General features: G+C 39.9%; 2 protein-coding genes across 6 annotated transcripts in view; one reads left to right on the top strand and one right to left on the bottom strand.

Moving 5' to 3' along the window:
- The window catches only part of LOC132194826 (protein alan shepard), a 143809-nt gene extending 121522 nt beyond the window's left edge, over positions 1-22287 (bottom strand). For 2 of the 5 annotated variants that reach the window (XM_059616368.1, XM_059616371.1), the window contains exon 1: positions 21930-22286. In XM_059616368.1, coding sequence (XP_059472351.1) covers positions 21930-21983 — 54 coding nt within the window. In that variant the 5' untranslated portion in view covers positions 21984-22286. Of the gene's footprint in view, positions 1-3; positions 13-21929 lie in introns of those variants that run through there. The other 3 variants (XM_059616366.1, XM_059616372.1, XM_059616373.1) reach the window with 3 other exon arrangements.
- On the top strand, positions 5448-6235 carry LOC132194904 (uncharacterized). The gene is made up of 5 exons (XM_059616496.1): positions 5448-5465; positions 5507-5547; positions 5612-5734; positions 5794-5904; positions 5997-6235. The coding sequence occupies exons 1-5, from the start codon at positions 5448-5450 to the stop codon at positions 6199-6201; spliced, it is 498 nt and encodes a 165-aa protein (XP_059472479.1). The 3' UTR covers positions 6202-6235.
- Positions 22288-23420: the final 1133 nt, after the last annotated feature.

Below are 23420 nucleotides of genomic sequence, written 5' to 3'. Positions count from 1 at the left end.
CACACAAAAACGACTGCAGCAGAGTCACTGACCAAGGATAAAGAAATCCAGTGGGCGGGTTCGCTACTCACCTAGAACAAACACAAGATTGTCACGTTTAAAAATGGCACTCACATAATAATAATAATAATAATATATAAACACATGGATTTTGGCACCCTCGACAAGGCGAGAGTGGTGCGGCCAAATCAAGTTCGTCAATGTTTTCTAATCTGCTGTGAACTCGAGCGTCGTCTCGTCGTCGCTTTACGAGCACTTTTACGAGTTCTCAGCGCCTAATAAACAATTTAAGATGACGACACTTCGTCTTCTTCTTTGCCACCTCCTCTAATATCGATCGGCAATTCATCTCCGGCCGGCGGCGCTATTTGCGATTTCTCATTCTTCAAAAGAGATTTTGAATTTCTCGCAGGATGGAATTTAATTGCTTGTTGGCGAAAATTGCGCCTCTTGCTTTCATCCCAGCCTGCAATTACGCGCGATAAAGAGCGACACCTCAACATTCTGCCACGCGGATAATGAGCCAATTTCGCTGTTTCTTGTCAAGTATGCACTCTAAAAAAAATGGTCTTTTGTCACCGACAGACGCACCGCGAGCATCCACCACGGGTGGTCCGCGAAACAAAAACGCCTTTGAATGAGCAATGTGCGTCTGCCCGTTCAGAATTTGTCTCATTTGTCCGCTCGTAAATGGGTACAATTGCAATCTCGAGCGTGACCGAATCTGCGTATTTTTTAAGCGTTTCTGCTAACGTTCAATTCCCAAGTTGCTTTTATTCGCATATTCTCCAATGTGTATTGAACAGAAGTAAATTAGTTATTTAATTAAATTGAAAACGTATGGAGAAAAAGTTATTTGGAATCTAAAGAAACAGACATGGTTTAAAAAAGCGAGAAAAATGAATGAATATTTATAAATTATCATTTTGTAAATAAATTGATGAGCTTTAGATATTTTTAGCTTTGTAATATTTGCAAGTTGATTGTGTTTGTGCGATGCAAGAATTGTGCAAAGATAAATCATGTTTCATCATAGCCTGCACAGTCTGGAGAGAAGAATAATAAACAAGGCGCGCTCATCACGCGTAAAAATAAGATTGTTGCCGCGCGGCTCCGTCCCATTGCAACGAGATATTACGCTGGTACCCTGTTGCAATCATCATCGCACACATACACACCACCGAGAGAGCAGTTTTATATTAATCACATTACCACACCAGCAGTCAGGCCAACGTGAGTCATGCATGCATGTGACCGGCGCGATTTAAATTATTCAATTCACTCGCTGCAGTTTTCGATCGCGCCGGGAATTTTATCAATTTGCAAACACGTCGTCTCAAATTCAATTCAGAAGAATATGAGAAAAGAAACACGGTTGCATGCAAATGCGCGTAACAAGTGTCTGCATTCCATGTTCCGCCGTGCATGTAATCAAAGTATAATCAAATCACCCGCAGCAGCATATGTGACTGCGCTAGGAGATGCAACGCGGAATGCAGCTCGAGAATGTTGCCGCGACGATTATTTATGCAAGACTCCTGCCTTGCCTTCCTCCTTATTATGTTACACAAAGTGGCCGTGGAATGCGCGACCAGCCAGCTGATTCTTTGAACGCTGCGATAATTCAGCAGAGGCTGACCCGAGGGTGAATCGAACGTGTTTAGAAAATGACGATGCGCTTCATTGTTTCACGGTAAACTTTGCTCCATCCTGATCCTGTGATTACTGAGAATAAATAGGAAAAAAATCAAATTTTTAATTTAAAATGTTTTCCCGCAACATAAACGAAATAAACTTGACAACACGTTAATATCCAGAATTGAGAAGCTCAAAAGTTTGTTATGAAGTTTGCATGAGAGAGATAAAAATTCAAAACAAATTCTCACAGGCAACATTCAGTTCTCATTGTAAAAAAAAATTATTGAATTGGAATTGTTTTTAGCAAAATTTTTTAGCTAAAATTGTTTAATTTTCAAAATCGTTTCAAGATCTATTTTGATTTTAGGAATGAATTTTTTTTATTTACTTCCAATTTGCGCTTGTCAAAAATTTTGCAGGGAAATCAGAAACTCAAAAAAGGAGCGCATAAAAATGATTAACTTCTTTCGCCTCTTAATTTCAAAAAAGGAGACTTCGCTGCGGCTCTTAAACTTTTTCGGCTGGAATTTTCAAGGTGAAACTAATTTTGAGCGCAAGAACTTTTATCTTTACGGCTTTTTAAGTGCCCGGCCGAGAAGACTAGCTTCTTTTTCGAGTCGGCGCGCAATACCGAATGTATAAATTCCAGCCAGCGTCGTGTCCGTCGCCGTGTTGCCTCAGCAATTAGAAGGCGCGCAGAAGAAGTTGGGGCCTTTGGAGGCCGCGAAGAGGTGCGCGAATCCGCGAGAGATGAATGGCGCAGCGCGCGACGTCACATGCGATCATTGCGATCTATCAAACTGGTTTCCGATGCCGCCATTTTTCACACTAAGCCCGCTAATAACTCACTCGTTCACGCGCGTCCCGAATATTTCTCTCTCGTTGGCCCATAAAATTTTATTTCTCGCATAATAATGGGAGCCATCCATTAGGCCGCCGACGAGCAGCCACCGCAGATGTTCTGCTGGATATCCTCGGCTCTGCCCACCGCACCTCAAGAAAATCTGTGTCATTTTCTTCTCTGCCCGTCGCGCAGCAATAAAACGCGGCTGCGCCCCTCGCGAAAAGCTCGCTAAGTGGGCTTTCAATGTGGATCTTGCATGGGCGTTTGCAATGAGCAAATTGGACTTTTATAACCATTTCCACGATCGCTTTGCTCCCTTTTTAAATCGGAGAACGTGCAAACTACTTGAATTTTACTAAGTGCCCGTGGCAGCATTTGGAATATTCGCAGTTTAATTCTTGATTTTAACCGTGCATTTAAAATGTCGTCCTATACTTTGAAGAAAAAACGTGAATAGCCAAATTAACGCAAAAAATGAGAAACCCTTTTCAACGATCATTACTTCCTTGTCTATCGAAAGATTCATGTTTGAAATTACTGTATGTGTCGTGTATAGCAGCAGGATAGAAAGCGCAAATAAATATTTATTACTCCTTGATAATCATCTAAATCCTCTTCCTGCCCCTATATAGGCAATACTAGATGATAATGAAGTTTGGAATTTAGGTGTTCTAAAATTAGAAAAAATGACTTGTTTTGTTTCCTTTTCCTTTTCAACCAGTTTGCAAATGAGTGAATTGAATTGTGTCACCTGTAACGCTACGTTGTAAACAGTTGTAAATGTAAATTGATGAAAAATTTAAGGATTGTTTTTTTTTAAGAGAGGTCAAATTAATTTAGGGGTTTAGTTAATGCATTATGTACGTTTTTTCCTAGTTCTTTTTTTTTTGAATATTTTTGTTTAAGTGGGTTTTAAAATTAAAATCCCAATAGTGAAATTAATTTTAAAATCAGTCTAAGAATCTTTTTGTGGGAAATCAATTGTTGAAAATAACATGCCGGCCTACCCAGGGAACACCGCTCCCATTTGTTGGTTTTTAAGTGACACTATACGAACAATTTCGATCCAGTGATTTTACTCATTCTGCCAGAATTGTTGTATAAAATAAAGCCCGTGTATAAGCTGACCCAATTTGTTTAAACAAAATACCCCAACCAATATTATTAAACAATTAGCATTAGAAATAATTTAAACAATTAAAAAGTCAGTATAATCATATGCAAACCCCTTACTTGCAACTTCCTAAAATTATTTTTGGTTTGCAATAAACGAAATTTGTAATACCAATTGGCGATTCTGTCAGGATTGCGGTAAATAACAAAGCCAAACCCCCCTATCAAATACCAAAAACATCAACCCTTTCAACACAGTTTAAAATGCTACGGTTCGTTCAAAACATAGTTAGAATTTCCTTACAAAGCTGTTCTGTTAAACTTTTAAAAATTCAAATTATAGACACAAAAAACAAACACGAATCGTAAGCGCAAGGCCCATCCCATCAATAAGTCAAGCGTCTTTTCCCTCCTCGCGAAGCGTGGGTTTTTCGCCATGTCCAGCTACGACGACTTCTTGAATTTATCCCTATCATCTTCGGACGATGAATTCGCCGACGGGAATAATCGGAAAAGGAACAAACCCGAAGTGCCTCAAGCCCATGGTAGCGTAGATTTTGTTTTATTAAAATAATGTGAACATAACTACAAGTGCAAATTTCATTATAGACGTGGGCACTTTGGAAGATGACCATAAAAAAAAATGCAAATGACCTTCATCCCGTGGCCACCAACCGCCAACCACCAACCGACCCGCCGACGGCAACCCCTAAGGAGCTCTTCATGCAACAAACACTCCCTTCAGAACAGACCAGCAACACCAGAGGCGTCCCATTCCAAAACAAAAAAAAACAAAGTCGGCGCCATCAGAAAATCACCACTGACAGGGTTGTATCCTGCGGAGATCAACAAGCGCATAGAGCAAAGAGAACAGGCGCAAGTCCACCGACAACAACAGGCAAAGGTCACACGCCGGGGTTTTGACCCACGAAGTGCAGCGACTACTCCCGTCCGCATCCTACCGCCAGAAGTACGCGTACGCAGACCTGCCCCTGCACAAGCTCAAAGCCAGACAGCTCCGATAACCACGAGCACACCTTACAGACTAATACCCATAGATTGTCCTGCAACATCTGGTCCTCGGCAGCCAGTGCCAGTACAGCCACCAACGCCTGCCAAAATGGTGACAGCAACTGCTGCGGTATTACCAACTCAGAACAAGGCAAATACCAGAACTAGCGTCTTTGCACGCCTCGGGACACAAAGAGGCAGTGCTATTGACTACCCACCACCGCCACCCCTGATGGCGCAGCCAATACCAAATCCCGTTCCTCGCCAGCCGCACCAAGGAAGCCCTGCACCAACAGTAACCCCAGACGAGCTGAGACGGGCCGCAAATCTCCTCCGTAGTTTGGCCAACCGCCTGGACGCAGAACATGAGGCCCGAAATGCAGCCCACTCGGACAACCCCAACTAAACACCGAGTCACATATAAGAAATTGTTTTATTTATTTTTTGTTAATCAGAGCACAAAGACTGCTTTTTGGAGAACAAAGTACATAATGGGGGGGGGGGGGGGAGTTGATGAAAAATTTAAGGATTGTTTTTTTTTAAGAGAGGTCAAATTAATTTAGGGGTTTAGTTAATGCATTATGTACGTTTTGTTCCTAGTTCTTTTTTTTTGAATATTTTTGTTTAAGTGGGTTTTAAAATTAAAATCCCAATAGTGAAATTAATTTTAAAATCAGTCTAAGAATCTTTTTGTGGGAAATCAATTGTTGAAAATAACATGCAAATTGCAAATCTATTTTGGGATAAAGTAAATTCTTTTGTCGGTTCAAGAATTCAGGTACAAAGGTCGCCTGAATTCTCTCACTTGGCCGATGGGTGGGAATATTCTAGTAGAAGGGCAATGGTTTTGTATGCAAAAGTGGGTGGGCGGTAATAGTATAAAAGGAGGCCCCCCGTCAGCTGTGGATCACTCAATCTCGAGACTCGCCACTTCTACGAAGGTAGGCGACTCTCTGGCCACCGCCGCTGACGGAGGGACTTAAAAGTTCAATCTTTTGTTCCCAGGTTATCCAGCGAGCAGAACGCCCCGCCACCCCGCTGGCCGGACGTCCCTCCTCGCCGCTACCCTGGTCTCGCAGAGCCTAGCCAGAGGACGCAGAGCTGCCCAGGTCCTGACCACCCCAGTTGGTGAGATGTCCACCCTTAGTTTCCTTTGTGATTATCTAATGGTCACAATACTGTTCTAGGGCGGACACATCTACCAGCCGGCGACCTCGACCAGGCAGCACCTCCGGACCACCCAGACCCCAGCTGACCCACGAGACACACTCCCCAAGTCCTGCCTGCGGAGTCGACAGGTAAATAAAGTGATAGCGCATTTGTGTGCATTTTAGCACCTCATATGCTAATATATTTAAAGCTTAACTAATTGCTCCCTCCTTGTCCCCAGGTTCCTCGTCTGGCGACCACTGACCAACCTGAGAGTGGCCCTTCACCCCAGCGAGAGGCCGAGCCTTCCCTGTGACCGACGCCAGCCCTCTTTGGGGAACCTGTCCACCACCTGCAGCTGCCCACCTCACCTGTCGTCCGTGCCGCCACCTCAAGACGTCACCCCTTCTTTTGCCCCACCTTCTATCTGTGTTCATCCCATTTAAATTAAAACACATTATCCAAAGTTAGAGTTGTATATTATAGGGAATATAACCTGAAAAACAGCAGTTGAATCAATTTGTTTACTTTATCTTAATTTCCTGAAAATAATCGAGTCATAAATTGAAAGTTTTCTAAAAGGATCAGTACTTTATTTAACAAAATCCTCTTTCCTGCAATCTTATTAATAGGAATAAATATATTTTAAAATTTTCCTAACCAAAATAAAGAATTAAATTCAATTAAATAAATTTATTGAATTGTAAAATATAGAGGTATATTTTATCTAGATATATTTATCGATTTTTTATCATCAGATTTGACTGATTTTCACGCAACAAGAAGAAAATTCTAGAGGTAAATTTATTAGATGAATATAGATTTTCACTAGATAGGTTGTTTTTATTTACGATTTTTTACATCTGAAATTCAATTTTAATAAAGTTTATGAACTTTTATTTGTACAGAATTATTTTCTTTTATTTCTACATTGAACTCTTAAGGCTTGTTCAATTTAAATTCTTAATTTCATTGTTCTATAAAAAAAAAACACAATCAAATTAAGTTTTTTCTGTGTAAATAAATATTAGTAAATGGCATATTGCGGTCCGTCGGGAGCAGCGTTAATTTGTTTTGAATTGAGTTGTAAATTCCGACGATCAAGTTCAACAGTTCAAGTAGATTTATGGCCAATCGGAATGTGATCACGAAGCATTGTTCGGTCAACGTATGTGCACGCGGAGAAGTCGGTAAATTTTATTATGTTGCTGCTGAAACAATTGCAAAAATGAAATACGACCGAGTGCGGGCCGATCGATGACGCCAAAACCGCAGTTGCCTTGAAATAAAATAATGAACATAGACTAGCAACACGCAACTGTAGAGAGAAAAGTCAATCACGAGATTTCTTTTTTTGCCATTCAGAACTTTCATATGTACGATGTGTGTTTGTGCAGAGGGAGTTGTGTAATGGTTTTCACGGTTATTCATATTTGAAAACTCGGGGCGAGCTTCCAGCAGATTTAACTCGCCATTCGCATGACATGATATCATTTCCCTTTTTACGTTCTCGCCGCGCGCGACTGAAACGAAACGGTTCATTCATGCAACGCGTTTACCGTCGCTCACGAATCATCTGGTGTGTGTTTCGGAAAAGGTTCCGGGCGGACAAATATATAAATAAATATGCGGTGTATTTTTCCACGCGATAAATCAGCATCAACTTCCCCTTGTGCTGACGAGTGACTTCATTCGGGGTTTCACATTATGAAAATAAGCAGTATTGAGAAATATGCATAATATCAAAGTCCCACAGCAGCACCCCTTTTGTTTTTTTTTACTCGACGACCACAGCATGCCGTGCTGCGGACGGAATCGACATAAATCACGAAATTAATGCCGTCGACTGGCTCTTTCTCTTTATTCCCTTTCTTTCCCTCTCCGGAATAATATCAATTCTCGACGATGTAAATCACCGCGCGCGGCCAGAGACAAGAAACACGCGAAATAGATAAATTAGGGCAGATACAAGCGCGCGATAAGGGCAATTTATTTTGTTCCTCCGACTCGCCCTGTATAATAATAAAGCAACCCTTCCTCTCTTTCTTTCCGCGGCGGCTAATTAGACATTTTATTTTTGTTCCGAACCGCGAAATGAGATCCGGGCACGCGAAGATTGGTGAAATTCAAACTCCGCAGTTTTCGTATTCACAATTATTCGTCTGGCCGCCGAGCGCACTATTATCGCGATTTTTCAACCGTGCCTTTCTTCCTCCCAAAAGTATGGAGAGCTTGGACTGAAAAATTAAATGCTGCCGCACGGCTGACTCGGAATTTCCGAGAAAATGCACGAATTCACATGCCAGATAACCGCGTACACACATCGTGTTTGTAAAGGACGGAAATTATTCAGGTAAGAAGGACTCGCGTATCTCCTCACGACTGTCTCCGCCTGACCTGTAATTTAGGTTGGTAATTACTTCACGGAACTTCATGAATAGAGTCTCCGATTTGATTATGAGACACACGCTAATGTCATTTATAAATAATTTATTACAATACGAATATATTAAAAATTAATTACTTAATCCGGATTTGAAATTGAAATTTGAAAGACAACAGTATTTTTTTAATCCATTTTTAAATTTTTTTTTCAATATTAAAAATTTACAATTTGTTTATGTTATGTGATGTTATGAATATTATTTCAGTTTTACAAAGTATAATTAGCACAGAATATTTAATAACTGTACATTTTTTACAAATTGAATTAAATTTTGGAAGCGCTTGGAAGAATCTGATGGAAGAAGCTTTTGAAAGCATTTTTGCACCACATCACTAGTGTGGGAGAAACGAAGCGAGAAATCCCTCACAAGATTTCCTAGCATAAATTTGATTTGTGCTTTTCAACTTTGCGGTTTAATTTCTCCGTGGTGGCGGCGGCAACGCAAACCCGGCGCATGGCACGAAATGTATGTGTGCAGTGCCATACACACATTTATTTGCAGCGCAGGGAGGCACCGCAGACCGAATAACTTGGGTGCAGACCGCAAAACACGGCGCATAAACCATATTTTTCTGCTTTATTAAAAGAGCTCGCGAGACTAATAAATTTGCATAACAAAGTTGGGAGCACTGCAAGGGGCTGCCAACTTTCTTTCGTTCACTGAGCGTGGAAATGAAACGATTTTTCGCACCAGGTACAATTTGTGATCAACAAAGAGTGAAAAAAGAAGGCCCTCTCTCTCCCCCTTGCACATGAGACAGCGCAAATGGTGCTGCTTCTGCTAATAATTTGGGAGTGGTTTTGCGAGACGCCTACTCGGTACACACACAATGCGGTGCACAGACTGACAAACGCTTTATGCGTGCCAGACGGCAGAAGAATATTGTACCGCAGCCATGCCAAATTTACATCGTCAACACGCAGCGAGCGAGAGAGCCAGGTGTCAAGTACATTAAACTGCAATCAGAGCCTTGCGGATTGCCAACGAGCAGAGAGGCTCTCTCGTTACCAGACACTATTGAGAAACACTTGCTGGGCGTGGGCATCGACGAATCGGGTGCCTTTTGCATTCCAAATCGTGCTAAATGTCCAATTCATTTGATTCCAATTCCTGTTGGATTGAAACTGAATTAAAATTATTGATTTGATTGAGTTTAATTAAATAACGAGTCACTGGCTGAATCAAATTCCATGGTCAAAAGTCAGATTCAATTCACCCCCAACCCGTATTTGACACGAAAAAAGGTCACCGAGGTTGCGCTTTTGACCCCACAAATATAGATTCAGACAGACAGACCCATTTAAATTTAAAAATATGCTTTTTTTATGGTTAAAAAAAAATGAAAAAATTTTCAGAATAAAATTGGTGGAAAGTTGGGTTTGTAGTCGAAGCACCCAGGCAGCACTCAAAAGCAATCAACAGTGGACCGGCGCGTCCGGTCGTGGGCCGCGACCACTTGAACATTGTGCATCGTTAGCTGGAGGGGACGCGCAGTAATTACGCCCTCGGTGAGGCGGACAGGCCATTGAAACAATTTGGACGAGGCACGGCTTTGGCTTAATGAAAAGCAAGCGTTCCGATTTCCGAGAGAACAGGTTGCCGAGCAAACGCGCGGAAAAACGAGAGTAATGGGACATCTGGAGCGGCGCGGTCGTTACGTGTCTCTCCAGAGTGAGTCGCTCTCGGTGGTGTCACAAATGAAGCCATTTAGGCGGCCGGCCCGAAAACGAACGCTATTGCGGTGAACGCGCGCGCGGGGTGGAGTGCTCGTGACACCCGCCGCCGCTATGGCCGCCCTTATCGCCTGTTCGCACCCAAAAGTGCGATTCTATTGTTTCCCATTATCGAACCGACCGCGTGAGCAGATAAGAATTGGCTTGCCAACGACGCGTTTATTGGCCAATGCGGCGAAAACCTTTTTGTTTGTTTCCCCAGATGGGCTCGAGTTCGAACCAAACAGTTTCCCTTCTTCTAGCAGCTAGATTTTAGGATTTTTATAGAAGTAATCCAAGTTTATTGATAAAAATTTAGTTTTTAAAAAAACTTTTAAAAGTCTGGATTTTTATAAATGCAATACATTTTTGTGTGGAGAATGCAGAAGTTAAAATCAAATAAAATAACTACTCGGTGTTTCTAGGTTCAATGTATTTTGTTTTTCGACTTCAAAAAAACTTTTTAATATTTAGCATTGGTTTAAAAAATTTACCAAAAAAATTATTATTTATTAAAATAAAATAAAATTCATGCTTGTTAACCCATTTGTGTAAAGAATCAAGTGCAATCCTCTCATTCTGGTAAATGCAAATGGAAAAATAAAACAGAAAACAACGTAAATTACTTGCTAATTTTGTAATTTCCCATCGGAAAACATTTTAATGCCCAAAAAGCCGTGAGAAAAAACAGGCATTGCATATATATATTTAGATTGCGTCGTTGTGAGGCAAATTGCGTTCGTTAGTGTCCGACAAAAAAAAACTCAATTTTGCCTCTCATTTCATTAAAAGCCCTGTGTCCGTATTGTATGGCAAACATATTTACCAGTTTACAAATCAAGCCGTTTTGCCAGTTTTGCAAGTGAGCGCTGAGCTTTTGACCATAAATTTAATAGCTCAAGTTCCGTACAAATTGTTATCCCGAGTCGAAAATCACATTATTCTCCAGCTTAATTCGAAAAACCAAAGAGAGAATAAGCGAGAGAGAGGCGGTTCATTAAATTTTCATAATCCTTGGCGGTCGCACAAGCGCGGCTTTCTTGACTCCTTCATTGTGGAATTATTTGAATTCTTGATTTATTGCAGATTAGAATTTGCCTGAGCGCAAATTAAAATTCAGCAGTGCATTATAGGAGGCACAAACGCCATTAAGGAGGCAGCCGCAGCAACTTTGGCCTTTGGTGTAGAGTGCGCTGTTTTGGTTCATCTCACATTGTATAATTATTGCCTATCACCAAAGTGTTTACCTCTCATTAATTACACGGCTTGCCATTTGAACATTGAACGCTGTTTACCCGGCCCGATCGCTCCGCGTGTACCTCCCACGTAGAAAATAACTTTCCCGTCTGTTCACCTGCTCAACAGTGCCTTATTGAGTAAAATAACATTTCAAATTACAAAGTCAAATTTTTCCTCATCCGATGGAAGTTTATTTCATTGAAACTTTTCTCTTTCTCGTTAATTAAAAGTACAAAAAAAGACAATTTTTTTGCATTCTCCCATTTTATTTTGCTCAAAAAAAATACGAAACTAATTTTATGCTGCTATTTCTTTCGTCTAACTCTGAATTAATGAGCTCTAATAGTGCAAATCACTCACTGATTAAGAACCTACACTAAAAGTTATGCCGCCTTATCAGAAAATTAATCTCATATTTTGGCCCAACAGATGAGACTGGCGTTTTTAATTAATGCTGCTGCACCGCGGCGGCAACAACAACACAACGCACCATCATTCATCCTTCTCTTTCTTCCACTGGCGAGGCCGAAAATCAAGATTTTAATAAATCGCAGCCGCGTCCGTTATTGTGTTTGATTTAGCGCGGCGCCCGCCAACTTCGCTTCTTTTCATATCAATCCTCTCGGCGCGTTATAATTTCGCATAACATTAAGACAAAACTGCGAATTAAAAGGGCCTGCCGGCGTTTTAAATAATAATAATATATTGCTATGTTGGTATAAAATACAGAGGGAATCTGTTGGGACTTTGCCTGGGCGCGGTTGACACCGTGGGAAACAAAATGTGTGCAATGCTCAGCAGAAATCCTGCATTAATTGGTTTCAGGGATCGATGCTTTGAAAAGTTATGTTATTCTTTAATCAAGAGATCCATAAACCATATCATAAATTATTGAAAATTTCAATAATTAATTTCCTTGCATTCACAAGTTATTTAAAAAATTGCTCAGGACAAATTTTTACCGATAGCGAGTCCTTTACTCGCATGATAACGGTAACCATTCTGGAAACTTTGGAAGCTCCAAAAAGCAATAATTATAAAAAGCGTCTTAAAAAATAAATCACGAACTTTTGAGATTTTAAGTTTAATTGTAAGTTTTCATTTTTATATTTCTGTTGAAACTTCATTTCCCTACAAAACCATCCAAACAATTAATAAATTATTTTAAACAAAATTTGCAAAATTTCAAATGAGTTTTGGTCTTTTATTTTATACACTTGATAATGAATGATAAGTGGATACAAAAAATCAGCACTATGGTCTTATCAGTACGTTTTATCATCAATGGCCCACAAAAAAACACTAATTTGACTGACTGTAATAAATTTGTATGGATACGCACGCAGCAGCTCGTTAGTCCGGGCGAGGTGACGACGTCTCTCGATCGCAAGCCGGTGATAATTAGTCGGCGGACGATAAATCAAGCGAATGTGGCGCACGCATCAAGGACTGACGGGAATAATATGCAGGCTTGGGATTTATCAGTCTCAGACTTTACACTCCTTGGAGATTACACGCAGATAAATAATAATTTTCTATTTCTGGCGGCGCATCGATCCGAGCCTTTGGAGCGATTGCATGCTGGTCGGTCGGGCCCGCAGTTGTTTGGCAGGCGTAAAATTGGCTCGGACCGCGCGCGAGGGAAAATGCCTGCCAGCCGAGCTTTTCCGTTCCTCTTTTCGCGGAATGGTGCGAAAAGATGCAGACCGATGATGAAAGTCGTGATGGTGCTTTTTTGCCCCCACTGTCCGTCTTCGTTTTTCGCCGACGAGTTGATGAGAAAATCCCACTTTGGCAAACGGCGTTTCTTCTGCCATAACTCAACTTTGGCAAATCACTTAACATGAGAAAGTAAGCGGCACAAAAATTTAATCGGAAACATTTGTAATAAAATTTGAGAAGCTCCTGTTGCTGGCAGAAAAAATACTTCAAAGATCTCCAAGCAATAAAATATTTTGGTTTTATATTTTTGAACATAATATTATTAATTTAGTAATCAATGCAATTCAGAATAATTATTATTTCAAGATTCTTCATGGATTCTTGAATGAAAATTTCTAGAACCATATTATATTGTTGTTTATTCTACTCAAGTCATACATGAAAAAAAATTGATTTGGAAAAAATAATAGCATTCATGTTTTATTCATTTAACATAAATCTATTTTTAAATATTTCTTTTCAAAACGTTTTTAAACTTAAAATTTTAATTGCAAATTTTTCACCGTGGCCAATGTTAAATGAAATAAAAGACTTCATAAATTCATGGGTGCAATTAATAAAATGATAAAGAGGATCTGCGCAACATGGTAAATAGTTGTCGGTCTCTGGTCGCGTCTCAAAGAAAAATAGATTTAATATGCGTGCCAAAACAAGCGTAAAAGGCAAGCAGCTCAGACGCAAACACATGCAGCTAGGAACAAAAAAAAAACTCGAGAAACCATCATCATCAACATCGAAGACTTCATCGATCGATCAAAGGGCGGCGCAAGTCCGAGCCGGGAATAATCAAAAGAGCTCTTTTTTCTTTCTGTTTCTCTCTTGCGAAGAAAAGCAGTTTTTTTTCTAACCAACGCCGCGGTGCATAATGAATGGTAATTTTGGCGAATAAAAAGGGGAGGCGACCTTTGCATTGTAACGATAGCGATCGGCGGCGGCGCTCTCCGTGTTTAAGGCGCAATTTATTATTATCGACTTGTGGAAATCGATTAAGCGACCCTGCCTCTTATCTATTACCAGCAGGCCGCGGGCTTTGGCTCTGCAGCAGAGAGTGTTTAAGCATTCACACAAGAATGTGCGGGTGTTATTCCGAATGAATTCACACCATTTCAATTCTCATGCACCTCTGCATTCTGAAGAGCATCACATCTCAACGTGCCACTTCACAAAAAATGCAAATTTTGCATGTAAGAAAAAAATATGGACAAAAATCCCTTAGAAATCCTTCAGACCCACTTGCTTTAAGTTCAAAATTTATGAAAAAGTTTTAATTTTTTCGATTTTATTCATTTTTTTTTATTGATTTATTATTAATATTGTAATTTAAGACCTTCACGTTTTGTTAAGCAAGGAAAATTTCCTGATTGACATCATTTCCTTACACTAGGCAGATGACTCTTTATCAACAAATTTCTAATAATTTGCAAACTTACAAAGATTTTGAATTATTTCCTTCAAAGCTGAAACGGATAAAAGCGTTCCGAGGAAGAAGCAGTTTTTGTGCGCGTGGTTTGTTAGGGGCGAAAGTTGCAAAGTTCGCAGAAGACAAAACGACTTGGCAGAAAAAGATTTGTGCCAATAAAATGGAGTCTATGATCACAATATCAAAACGATTATACAAGAAGTCAAACGCGCGTCTAGGCAGCTTTATGGCCACTTTTATTGCGAGCAACATAATTTATAGATAATAACGCCTCATGCAATTTTCAAAAGCAGCATGGCCGTAAAGTATCGGAGTCGGCCGTGCGCCTTCCAGTCAGCGAAATTTATATTTTCTCCGCGATTTCGGCCCATTGTGTGTGCACAAGTGTGTTTATATTTGTTTTTGCGGATCCGTTTGGAGTGGTGCCATGCATGCACAACTATTAAAATGCTGCTTTAAACGTCGCAAATATGGATTGGGCCGATATTAGCACGGCCGGCGCCTCTTTTGGTCGGGGTAATAAATGCGCTTGTCGGCTGCATTCGGGCCGGCAGAAAAATAAAATTGATTTCGCAGCCAATATTGCACTCGCCAGCCAAAATAAAAATTCAGTGGCGCCAACAAAGTTGCACAATCTACCTTTCATAATTTCATTAGAAGTTTCAGTTTAGATTGATTTCAAAATTTTAAAATTTTACAGGTTTAAAATTCTTCATTTGTCTTCATAAACAAATCCTCAAGGGTCAACGATAGTATATAATTATTTGTTTAATAATTATACATTAATTGTGACTAAAATTAATTGCAATGAAATACTTTATTTCAAAAGAAATAATTTTGTTCATTATTGATTCCAGGGTCCAGACATTTTGGCAGATTTTCAGTTTTTGTTACTTACAACAAATGAGCGGATAATTCCACTGTCTCCGTCTCTCATTTTATTTCAAACCTTTGGAAGCAGCGGCATCATAATAATTCCCTTTTTCGCAGGGAGATGAAAGAACGAGAAAGTACGAAGGCTGAAAAGTCGGGCGTGCTTGGAGCTGCAAGAGTTTCAAGCAAATTCTTACGCTTTTGCTTTCAGCAGTCTGCACCTTTGATCTTGAGTGAAATTTAAAGGCGAACGCTTAGGTGGCGCGCATACGTCGAGACAAGTATGCAGAGCGTTTTAGTACGAGAAAAAAAAAATCCAAGGGAAACTCTCAGACGTTTCTTTTTCTGCTCGAAACACTGAGAAATTTAATTATTTCTGCAGCCGACGAGAGAAAAGTGCCAAGAGAAAAAAGACCTTGATAGCTGGGGGAGCCTGGCTTGTTGGCGCCGCTAGAAAATTGGACACAAGTCTTGAGTTTTTGCCAGAAGGACTAATCTTTGTTTGCTGTGTAACTTAAAAAGTAAACAAATCAAGGAGACAAATTGCAACCAGCGAATAAAGTATTAAAATAAAATGCACTACCATAAAGATATTTTTATTTGACACTTTTACTAGCTACAAAGAATCCCAATCCATTTTTAAATAAAATGCAAAAAAAAAACACAAAATTCTTTTTAACAAAGTTTCAGTAGTTAATTTAAACAAATAAGCTTAGCGTTTATTTTTTAATAAATCTATATTAATCAATAATTTAGTTAATTTTCATCCGGTTTTGTTAAGAATTATTTTAAAATAAATTGAAAGCACCGAAAAATATTTTACATTAATTTATTTCTTTCCAATTGAATGAATAAGTAGAATCAAAGGACCATTCCGTCCATATTCAACAGAACTTTAATGATATAGATTCTCATTTGTTGCAAGCGGCGCTTTCGTGACGTTGTTTTTGGGGTGGGCAGTCTTTCGATAGAGGGAAGTCACGTGCCTTTCATTCGGCCGCAGCAGGAGGAGGAAACCCACAGATCTCGTCAACGCCAAGCAAATAATAATTATCCATTCAGGTGCAATTTGCCGAAATAATTATGCTGAAAGCTTTGTTGTCTGGACGCTGTGAAATCTGGCTCAGCTCGCTGCACTGTGGCGCATCCATCACCGCGCCGAGACGCTTACAGTCCGCCAGGGACTCAATTGGCAACTTGATTCCCGATAAAACATCCGAGTTTAGAGGCTGGAAATGTGTTCTGTCAGGTGTAGGCCGGAAGATATATGGCCGCTGCTGCGCGAAAATACGGCGGCTCCTTCCCTGCCTGCTCCAAGTGATTGTGGGGAGCACGCGAACCCCCGATCCACGCAAACCAATAGTTCGCTTTGTTCGCCACCACGGACGCAAAACATTCCACAGCAAAAATATAGTTTAAATAAAGCTATTTTGCGCTAGGTAATTCAGACTTCTAACACCAAAACTCAAATTTCACAGGAAATTTAAAAAAAAAATGCTAATAATTTATATTTAAGGCCAAATGAATAATTTAAAAAGCTGCAGTATTTATTTATGTGCTCACATGCTTTAGAAAAAAGATTTTATTTGCAATAAAAACTAGGTGATTATAATGTATGAATTGTTTATTTGAAGTCATTATGTGAATTTTTAGAATGCACAATAAATCATGACAAATTTCACAATGATATTTTAAATATCAAAGTATTCTTTTTTACAAAAGAGAATCCTAGTTTTTGTCTATGGATGCAGATAATGAAATTAGTTTTCAGTCTCGTCTCAAATAACTATTTCCCAATCTACCAGTTTGAACGTTGGACCAGTTAAATTGATGTTGCAAATCAAAGTAAAGTAACTTTAAATGTTTAGAGCCACGTCAGACCGATTTGCATTTCCTTGTTTACATTGGTTTACATAAGGATCGAGTCAGCCAAACGTTGAACAAGCAAATGAAGCAAATCAGACTGGGAGCAGACCAGACCTACTTTCAGAGCGAGCGAGCGACCGCCTCTCATCAGGGTAATGACTTGGGAGATGCGCTTTGTATGTTCTTCAAGACGGCCATTCGTGATCAATGAGAGAAGCAAGAAACGTTTATTTGCTGGTCCGCTGCAACTTCAAACGCATGTTCACAAGAATGTTTAATGCTCGCCTAAGTTATTAGACAATTACAAATAAAGAGCAGGGGCTCTTCAAAAATGATTTCGTCAAGTTTGACGCAGCTTCCGTTTCGGACCGAAAGAGCAGCTGAAAAGTTTCGTTGCCAAAATATTTGAGCCGTGCGTTCTATTCGCGGCTGAACAAATGGCGCTTATTAAGTAAATATATGTCTTTGAAAAGAGATACTTTCAGCATCCCTCACGCGTAACACTCGAGACACAAAGGGCTGCGCTTTTAAAACCGAAAGCCAAAAGTTGCGCTTGCGGCGTTCCGGGCCGAGTTGCTTGGCGGACGCGCAAACTTTCCTAGCGAAATAAACACACGCAGCGAGTGAAAATTCATATCTCTACCAGCCGACACAGAGTTGCTCTGCAAATATAGGCCTCAACTTTTGCGCTCTGTCTTGTGTACACAACAAGCAAACAAGCCGCCGGATTTTTGTCCGAACTTGCCATTCCGCGGCAAACAATGCAGATTGCAAGGATGAAGATGATGGATTGCAAAGAAATGTTGCGGAAAAGAAACTTGGAACGCACAAACTTAAGAGAAAGTCTAAATTATTAGCGTCCTCCAATAATTTCTGATCATAAAAATGCTTAAATTTTGTTCAAGGACCATTTAGATCAAACTTATTTCATGCTAACATTTCTTGGAACTTAGAATTCAAGAAGTATTCATAAAACTCTTGATTCCATTTTATTGGGACCAAACGGGCTGCAGAGAGGATTCATCTTGGTGCTCGAAAACCAACAAATCTCTATTCTCGAGACGTTTTACCCGGCCGAGCATTTCGTGCTTTGGGAAAATAAATAAGCTGGCGGACGAATGAACGGATCTCGCAGAATCCATCGCGGGCCATTAAAAATCACCTCTAGCTGCTGCAGTAATAGCCCTGTCTAACAAATTGGAAACATTTGAATGCGCCACGCACACAGATGAGAAAATCAAGAGGGTATTAGTTACGCTTTTTACCCGCGCGGGCTCGGCGAAAAAGCGCGCGCCGTAATAATGCGCAGCGCGGCACTAAAAAGTAATGGGGTTTTTTCTTCTCTCGAGTCCGAGATTAGTGCGAGCACTTTGAAATTCGCTGCTGCTCGCATCGCCTAATGGAAGGGAAAAGAGCGAGAGGATGTGTCAAATGCCGACTGACCTCTCACCGGGCATTTCAAGCCTCCACGAGAAAGCTCGTCCACAACACTATTGGAACTTTTGCCTTTTCCATTCCTAAAGAAAGAATCAGACAAAATTGTTTATTAAATTGCAACTTAAAACGCCTCTTGAAGCAATTTTTTAATGCACTGTCAAAATTTCAGTTTTCACGTGTGGGCTTTTTCAATTTTTGCTTGTGCGCCAAAAATGGATATACTTCTTCTTTTCGGTTCTTTCTCTGGCCAGACTAGCCATAAAAAAGAATAATTCGCGCATGTGAGTTTGTGTGTGGCTGCGCCGCGAGTTGCATCATTTGGGATTTTTGCCAAAAAAGGGGGAGGAAAACAAATTCCTTTGTTCGGGCTCAAGAAGAAACCCATAAACAGAGCAGCGAGAGAGTTATGCCGTTGGCTTTCTTGAGACGCTGATGTTGCTAATTTGAGATCGGAACCAAGAAAAACTTCGTTTGAATCCAGTTGAAAGATTTAAGTGCTTCTCCAGTTTCAATTTCGAAAAAGACAATTTAAGTCAAATTTAAAAAAAAAATCAAAAAGCTAACGATTAGAATATTTGCAGATTTTTTTGAGAAATTTTTTCTGCATTATCGAAGTAGAAAATCTAACTGCAAACATTGGAGGCACTTGCTGAAAACCAGCAGTTTTGAACTAAAGCGAACAGAACAAACGCGTTTCGGTCGTAAATCGGCACCCTTTGATCGAACTTTGAGGGGGCGCAAGTCAGTGTTAACAAAGTAGCATTCGCACAAAGCAAGTGAAAGAGCGATTGACACAGAGTGTGCACGTTTTATTGGCGCGCGGCTAAATAAATAAGCAGTAAAAGTTAAGCAGTTTTATTGGGCCAATCTGGTCGCTGCGCAGAAATTCCATTTGCAGTTGGAAAAGAGCAAAAGTCCTGCAAGTGAGCTCAAATAGGATAATTTGTGGACGGTCTAAATGAAAGCGGCAGCGTATCGGGCAAATAATGGAGCCAAGAGTTTATTGCGAAACTTTATGGGACCCCGGTCGGTCTCCACCCACGCAGCACAGACTCGGGGGCGACACTCGGATGCGGGCTGATTGGGGGTGGGTGTGTGTTTTTCTTTTTTCGAGTCGCGTGGCAACCGCACCAGGCCTGTAAATAACCCGCACCCTGTCTTTGTCACAAGGATTTGCACTCAACACGATTTGGACACCTACCGCGTGCTCCGTTGTTTCAAAGTTTCACCCCCCAATCTCGCACCTTTCGCCACAAAAACTTGGGCCAATTTTCGATCCCTCGTTTACTTTCGCAACAAAAAGGAAGAGAGCTTGGAATTTTTAAATCAGAAAAAAAACTTTTATAATGGGTGAAAATAAAAAGGTTGAATACTCAAACGGGTCTAAAATGGATTTTAAACACAATTGTGCGTTTAAATTTTAAATAAGAAATTGAATCAGAGGCATAAGATCAAATAATTAAAATTGTGAAAAATTTCACCTCAAAATCTATTTTGTTCTATGAAGTTTGGAATAAAATTTAATTTAACAAGTGGATCTTTTAATTTTTGTATGTTTCAATCTTCGTGGAATTTAATTCTAAAATGATTTTTTTGAAGGGATAAGCAGAGTAAGGCTGGAACCAGCTGGAACAAATGATTGCTAATTTCGCCACGGAAAAAATGTTAATTTAGTTCCTCCTAATGATTTTAGTCCCCTAATTGCAAGGAAAGAAATGATATATGATAATATTTGCTCAATAATTTAAGTCCATAAAGCTTAAATAGTGAAATGTTAAATATTGGTCTTTAATGCCTTATTTTTATTTTTAATTTAAATGAAAACAAATGAAAATGTGCATTAAGTCGGAAAAATATATTCAGGTGAATATATTCTGCACTTCCAATGCTCAAAAGATTCTCAAAAAAACTAAACTAGTTATAAAATTAAATCAAGGAATAATCGCTACAATGGGATTTTTTGTTGTTTCTCATTTCTTCCAAGTTTTTATTTTATTTTTCTCAAGTACTGAAATGAGAGGAAAAATGAGACAATTGACTAGCTTTCGTAAAAGGCAAATTGACAAAATTAAATTTGTCTAATACAATAAATTTTGATTCAATTCAATTCACACTCAACATCAAAAGACACCATGCCTCACCACACCCTATGATGGGAAAATAAGCAACAACAAAAATATTGACATAAAAATTATTCTCCACAGATATGATGTAAAATTTGAGAGACTCATAAGTCAATAAATATCAATAATAATAAAAGTAATAATTTCAAAAACCTAAAAAAGCAAAAAATTTGATGATGCATGAAAGTAAATTCATGTTCATCATTACAAGAAAAATCAGCCTCTTCTCAAAAATTATTTATGCAATTCATACCCATAAAAGTTTTGAATTAACATTGAACCTGTCAATAAAGAGAATGGTGTGATGTAAGATGTGTTAATTCAATGTATTTTAATCAAACATAAATAATTTAAATGTAATCGTGAAATTCTACCACAAAAATAAATAATCTAAATTAAAACAATGCGTTAATTTTTGTCACCAGAGTGTACACTCTGGTTTTTATCTTTTAAGCAAAAAGATTTTAATTTTTAAGTTAAAATGTGGTTTTTTTTTAATTTAGCTGTTTTTGTATTTTTTCTTGCTCGTGAAATAGGGTCGCAGACCGTAACCAAAACTGGTAGAGCCATTTGTTTTTAAAAAAAAAACGATTTTCGCAATGATGAAAAGCCTGATCTCTGCATTTCCACTATTTTTAATACGTCTGCAATATTTTCTCTAAAAAATAAAATAAAAAAATATCTGATCGTTTAAAAAATAATTGCGCTGAATTAGGGAGGGCAGCTCATTTTTTATTTTAATAACTTCCAGATCAGCGCAAGCTCACTGGAGACACAAAGACGAGCAAAACAACAAGACATATTTACATAAGAGGATAAAATTTCAAGTGTGTATATTATAATCTGCGACAGGTCTTGCCCGCGATAAAAAAGGCTGTTTGTATCAAACACACACGCATGCATGCGTCCGATAAGCGGCGGCGCACGTCACCGGACAGATAACAGGTGAAATGGGCCTGTAATCACATTAATTTATTTATCTCCACAATTAATGAAAAAATCGCACGTCGGCCGCCGCGATCAATTTATAATTGTTTTGAGAAAAAAACCGGAACTCACTCGAGGAGATACAAAGTCCGAAGGGGGAAAAAGAAAAACAGCTTTCTTGGGCGCGGTTTTCGCGGGCCGGGAGGGGCCGTGCAAGTGCAGCCCGGCAGGCCCAGTGGCCGGCCCTCGGCCGACCCGACCGGAAGAGGGGTGCACTGGGGCCGGGCGGACCGGAAGTGTCCGGGATGAGCGAGAGGAGACGGGATTTAAACACCCGCCCTCGGCGCCGGGCGCCGTCGGCGGAGGGGCACGGACGGGCCCTTTCGACAGGGTAGGCAAGGTACTCACCATGGTCTTGTAGTTGACCTTGCGGGTGGCCGGAGTCTCCATTCGGACGGCCATGGCCGCTGGTAAGTGAGCACAGGCGACGAAATACGGCCAAGAAGAAGTCAAGGCTGAGAGGGGTGTGTCCGCGGGAGTCGCAAACTATTGTCAGTGGCACCGCTGCTGGAGTGATGCGAGTGCGGGGGCGGCGCCGATTCGGCCGATCGGCGGTGTGAGCCCGGCGGTGCGGTGTCGGCAGGCGCTGTGCAAGCGGTCGGCAGCCCAAACTGTCCCTCGGCGAATATTTACTGCGAGATATTAATGTCCATTCTCACTACCATTTTGCTGCACAGACACGCCAGCTTGCACCACTCGTCGTGCGGCGGCGCTAGCGACGCTTCGCCCGCTTGGGGGCTCGGGAGCGCCAACCCTGCCCATTCACGTACGACGAAAACGCCGCCGCCGCCGACTTGCATAACATACGCGAAAAGAAGACTCTTGCGCGGTCACTTTTGCCCGCCCTCTTTCGAGTCAAATTTCGACTAAAAAGCAACCCACTGTATGCCACAATAACTCAATATTGTGCACTTCTTCAAGTTTTTTTAAGTAATTTTTTTCAATTCCAGGATTGAATTGATTAATTTTCTTATCAAAGATTATAAAAATTTTTCTTTTTTAATTAGCATTTTTTAGATTCAGTTCTTTTGATTTGACCCTTAAAATTCAATTTAAAATGTGATGAATTGAGATAATGAGTAATTATTTAATTTTGCTCTTCAAAATCATTGGAGCTTTAAAAATTGGAATATTTATGTACCGTTCTACAGCTGCGCTGGATGAATAAACCAAATTTACAACAATAGATACTTATTATTTTAAAATTCATAAAAAAATTGTTTTGACAACATTTTTTTTGTTATTTTTTAATCCAAATAGATCCAAATATATATTATATTTTTAAAATTAAAAAAAAAATACACTGAAAAGATCAAATGATTTTTTTTTATTTTTTTATTACCAAACCGGAGGCAATGCAAGTAATGCAACCCAAAATTCATAGCAAGGAATTTTGTATTAAAATATTAAAAACAGTACCTTCTGATTTCAGAATTGTATCTGATGTAATAAATAATGAATTAAATTCAGGACGGTTTGAGATGTGGATGAGAAAAGTCACGAAAACACGGTTTGTAATTGGCGAAACTCGTGTAGACGCGGCGGCGGCGGCTGATAAATAGCAACTCATATTTTAGTGTCACTCGCAAGCTCCAAGTCTATCATCATTATAGCTCGGATGATGTGCTTCTGGTGAATGCTTTTTATAGCTGCGCATCACGTCTCGGCGCGATAAATAAAGCTGAGCGCGATGATAGATACTCCTTCTTAAATGTTATTTTCTTGTCAGTAGAGCAGCCGACTTTTCTTCTCGCTGGATGGACCGCGCCGATATACATGTAATATTTTGGCTCAAATGAGTTTGCAAGAGCGAACACGTTCCTCGGCTCTTTGCATAGG

The sequence above is a fragment of the Neocloeon triangulifer genome, unplaced genomic scaffold (genome assembly GCF_031216515.1).
Source record: "Neocloeon triangulifer isolate White Clay Creek 2 clone unplaced genomic scaffold, ASM3121651v1 ptg000008l, whole genome shotgun sequence".
Taxonomy (NCBI): Eukaryota; Metazoa; Arthropoda; class Insecta; order Ephemeroptera; family Baetidae; genus Neocloeon; species Neocloeon triangulifer.
The sequence above is the reverse complement of the archived record's forward strand: the minus strand, read 5'-3'. Positions and strand labels throughout refer to the sequence as shown.

Coding starts and splice junctions, on each gene's coding strand:
- LOC132194904 (XM_059616496.1), top strand. Junction 5,548..5,611: donor GACTCGCCACTTCTACGAAG/GTAGGCGACTCT, acceptor TTTTGTTCCCAG/GTTATCCAGCGAGCAGAACG. Junction 5,735..5,793: donor GGTCCTGACCACCCCAGTTG/GTGAGATGTCCA, acceptor ATACTGTTCTAG/GGCGGACACATCTACCAGCC.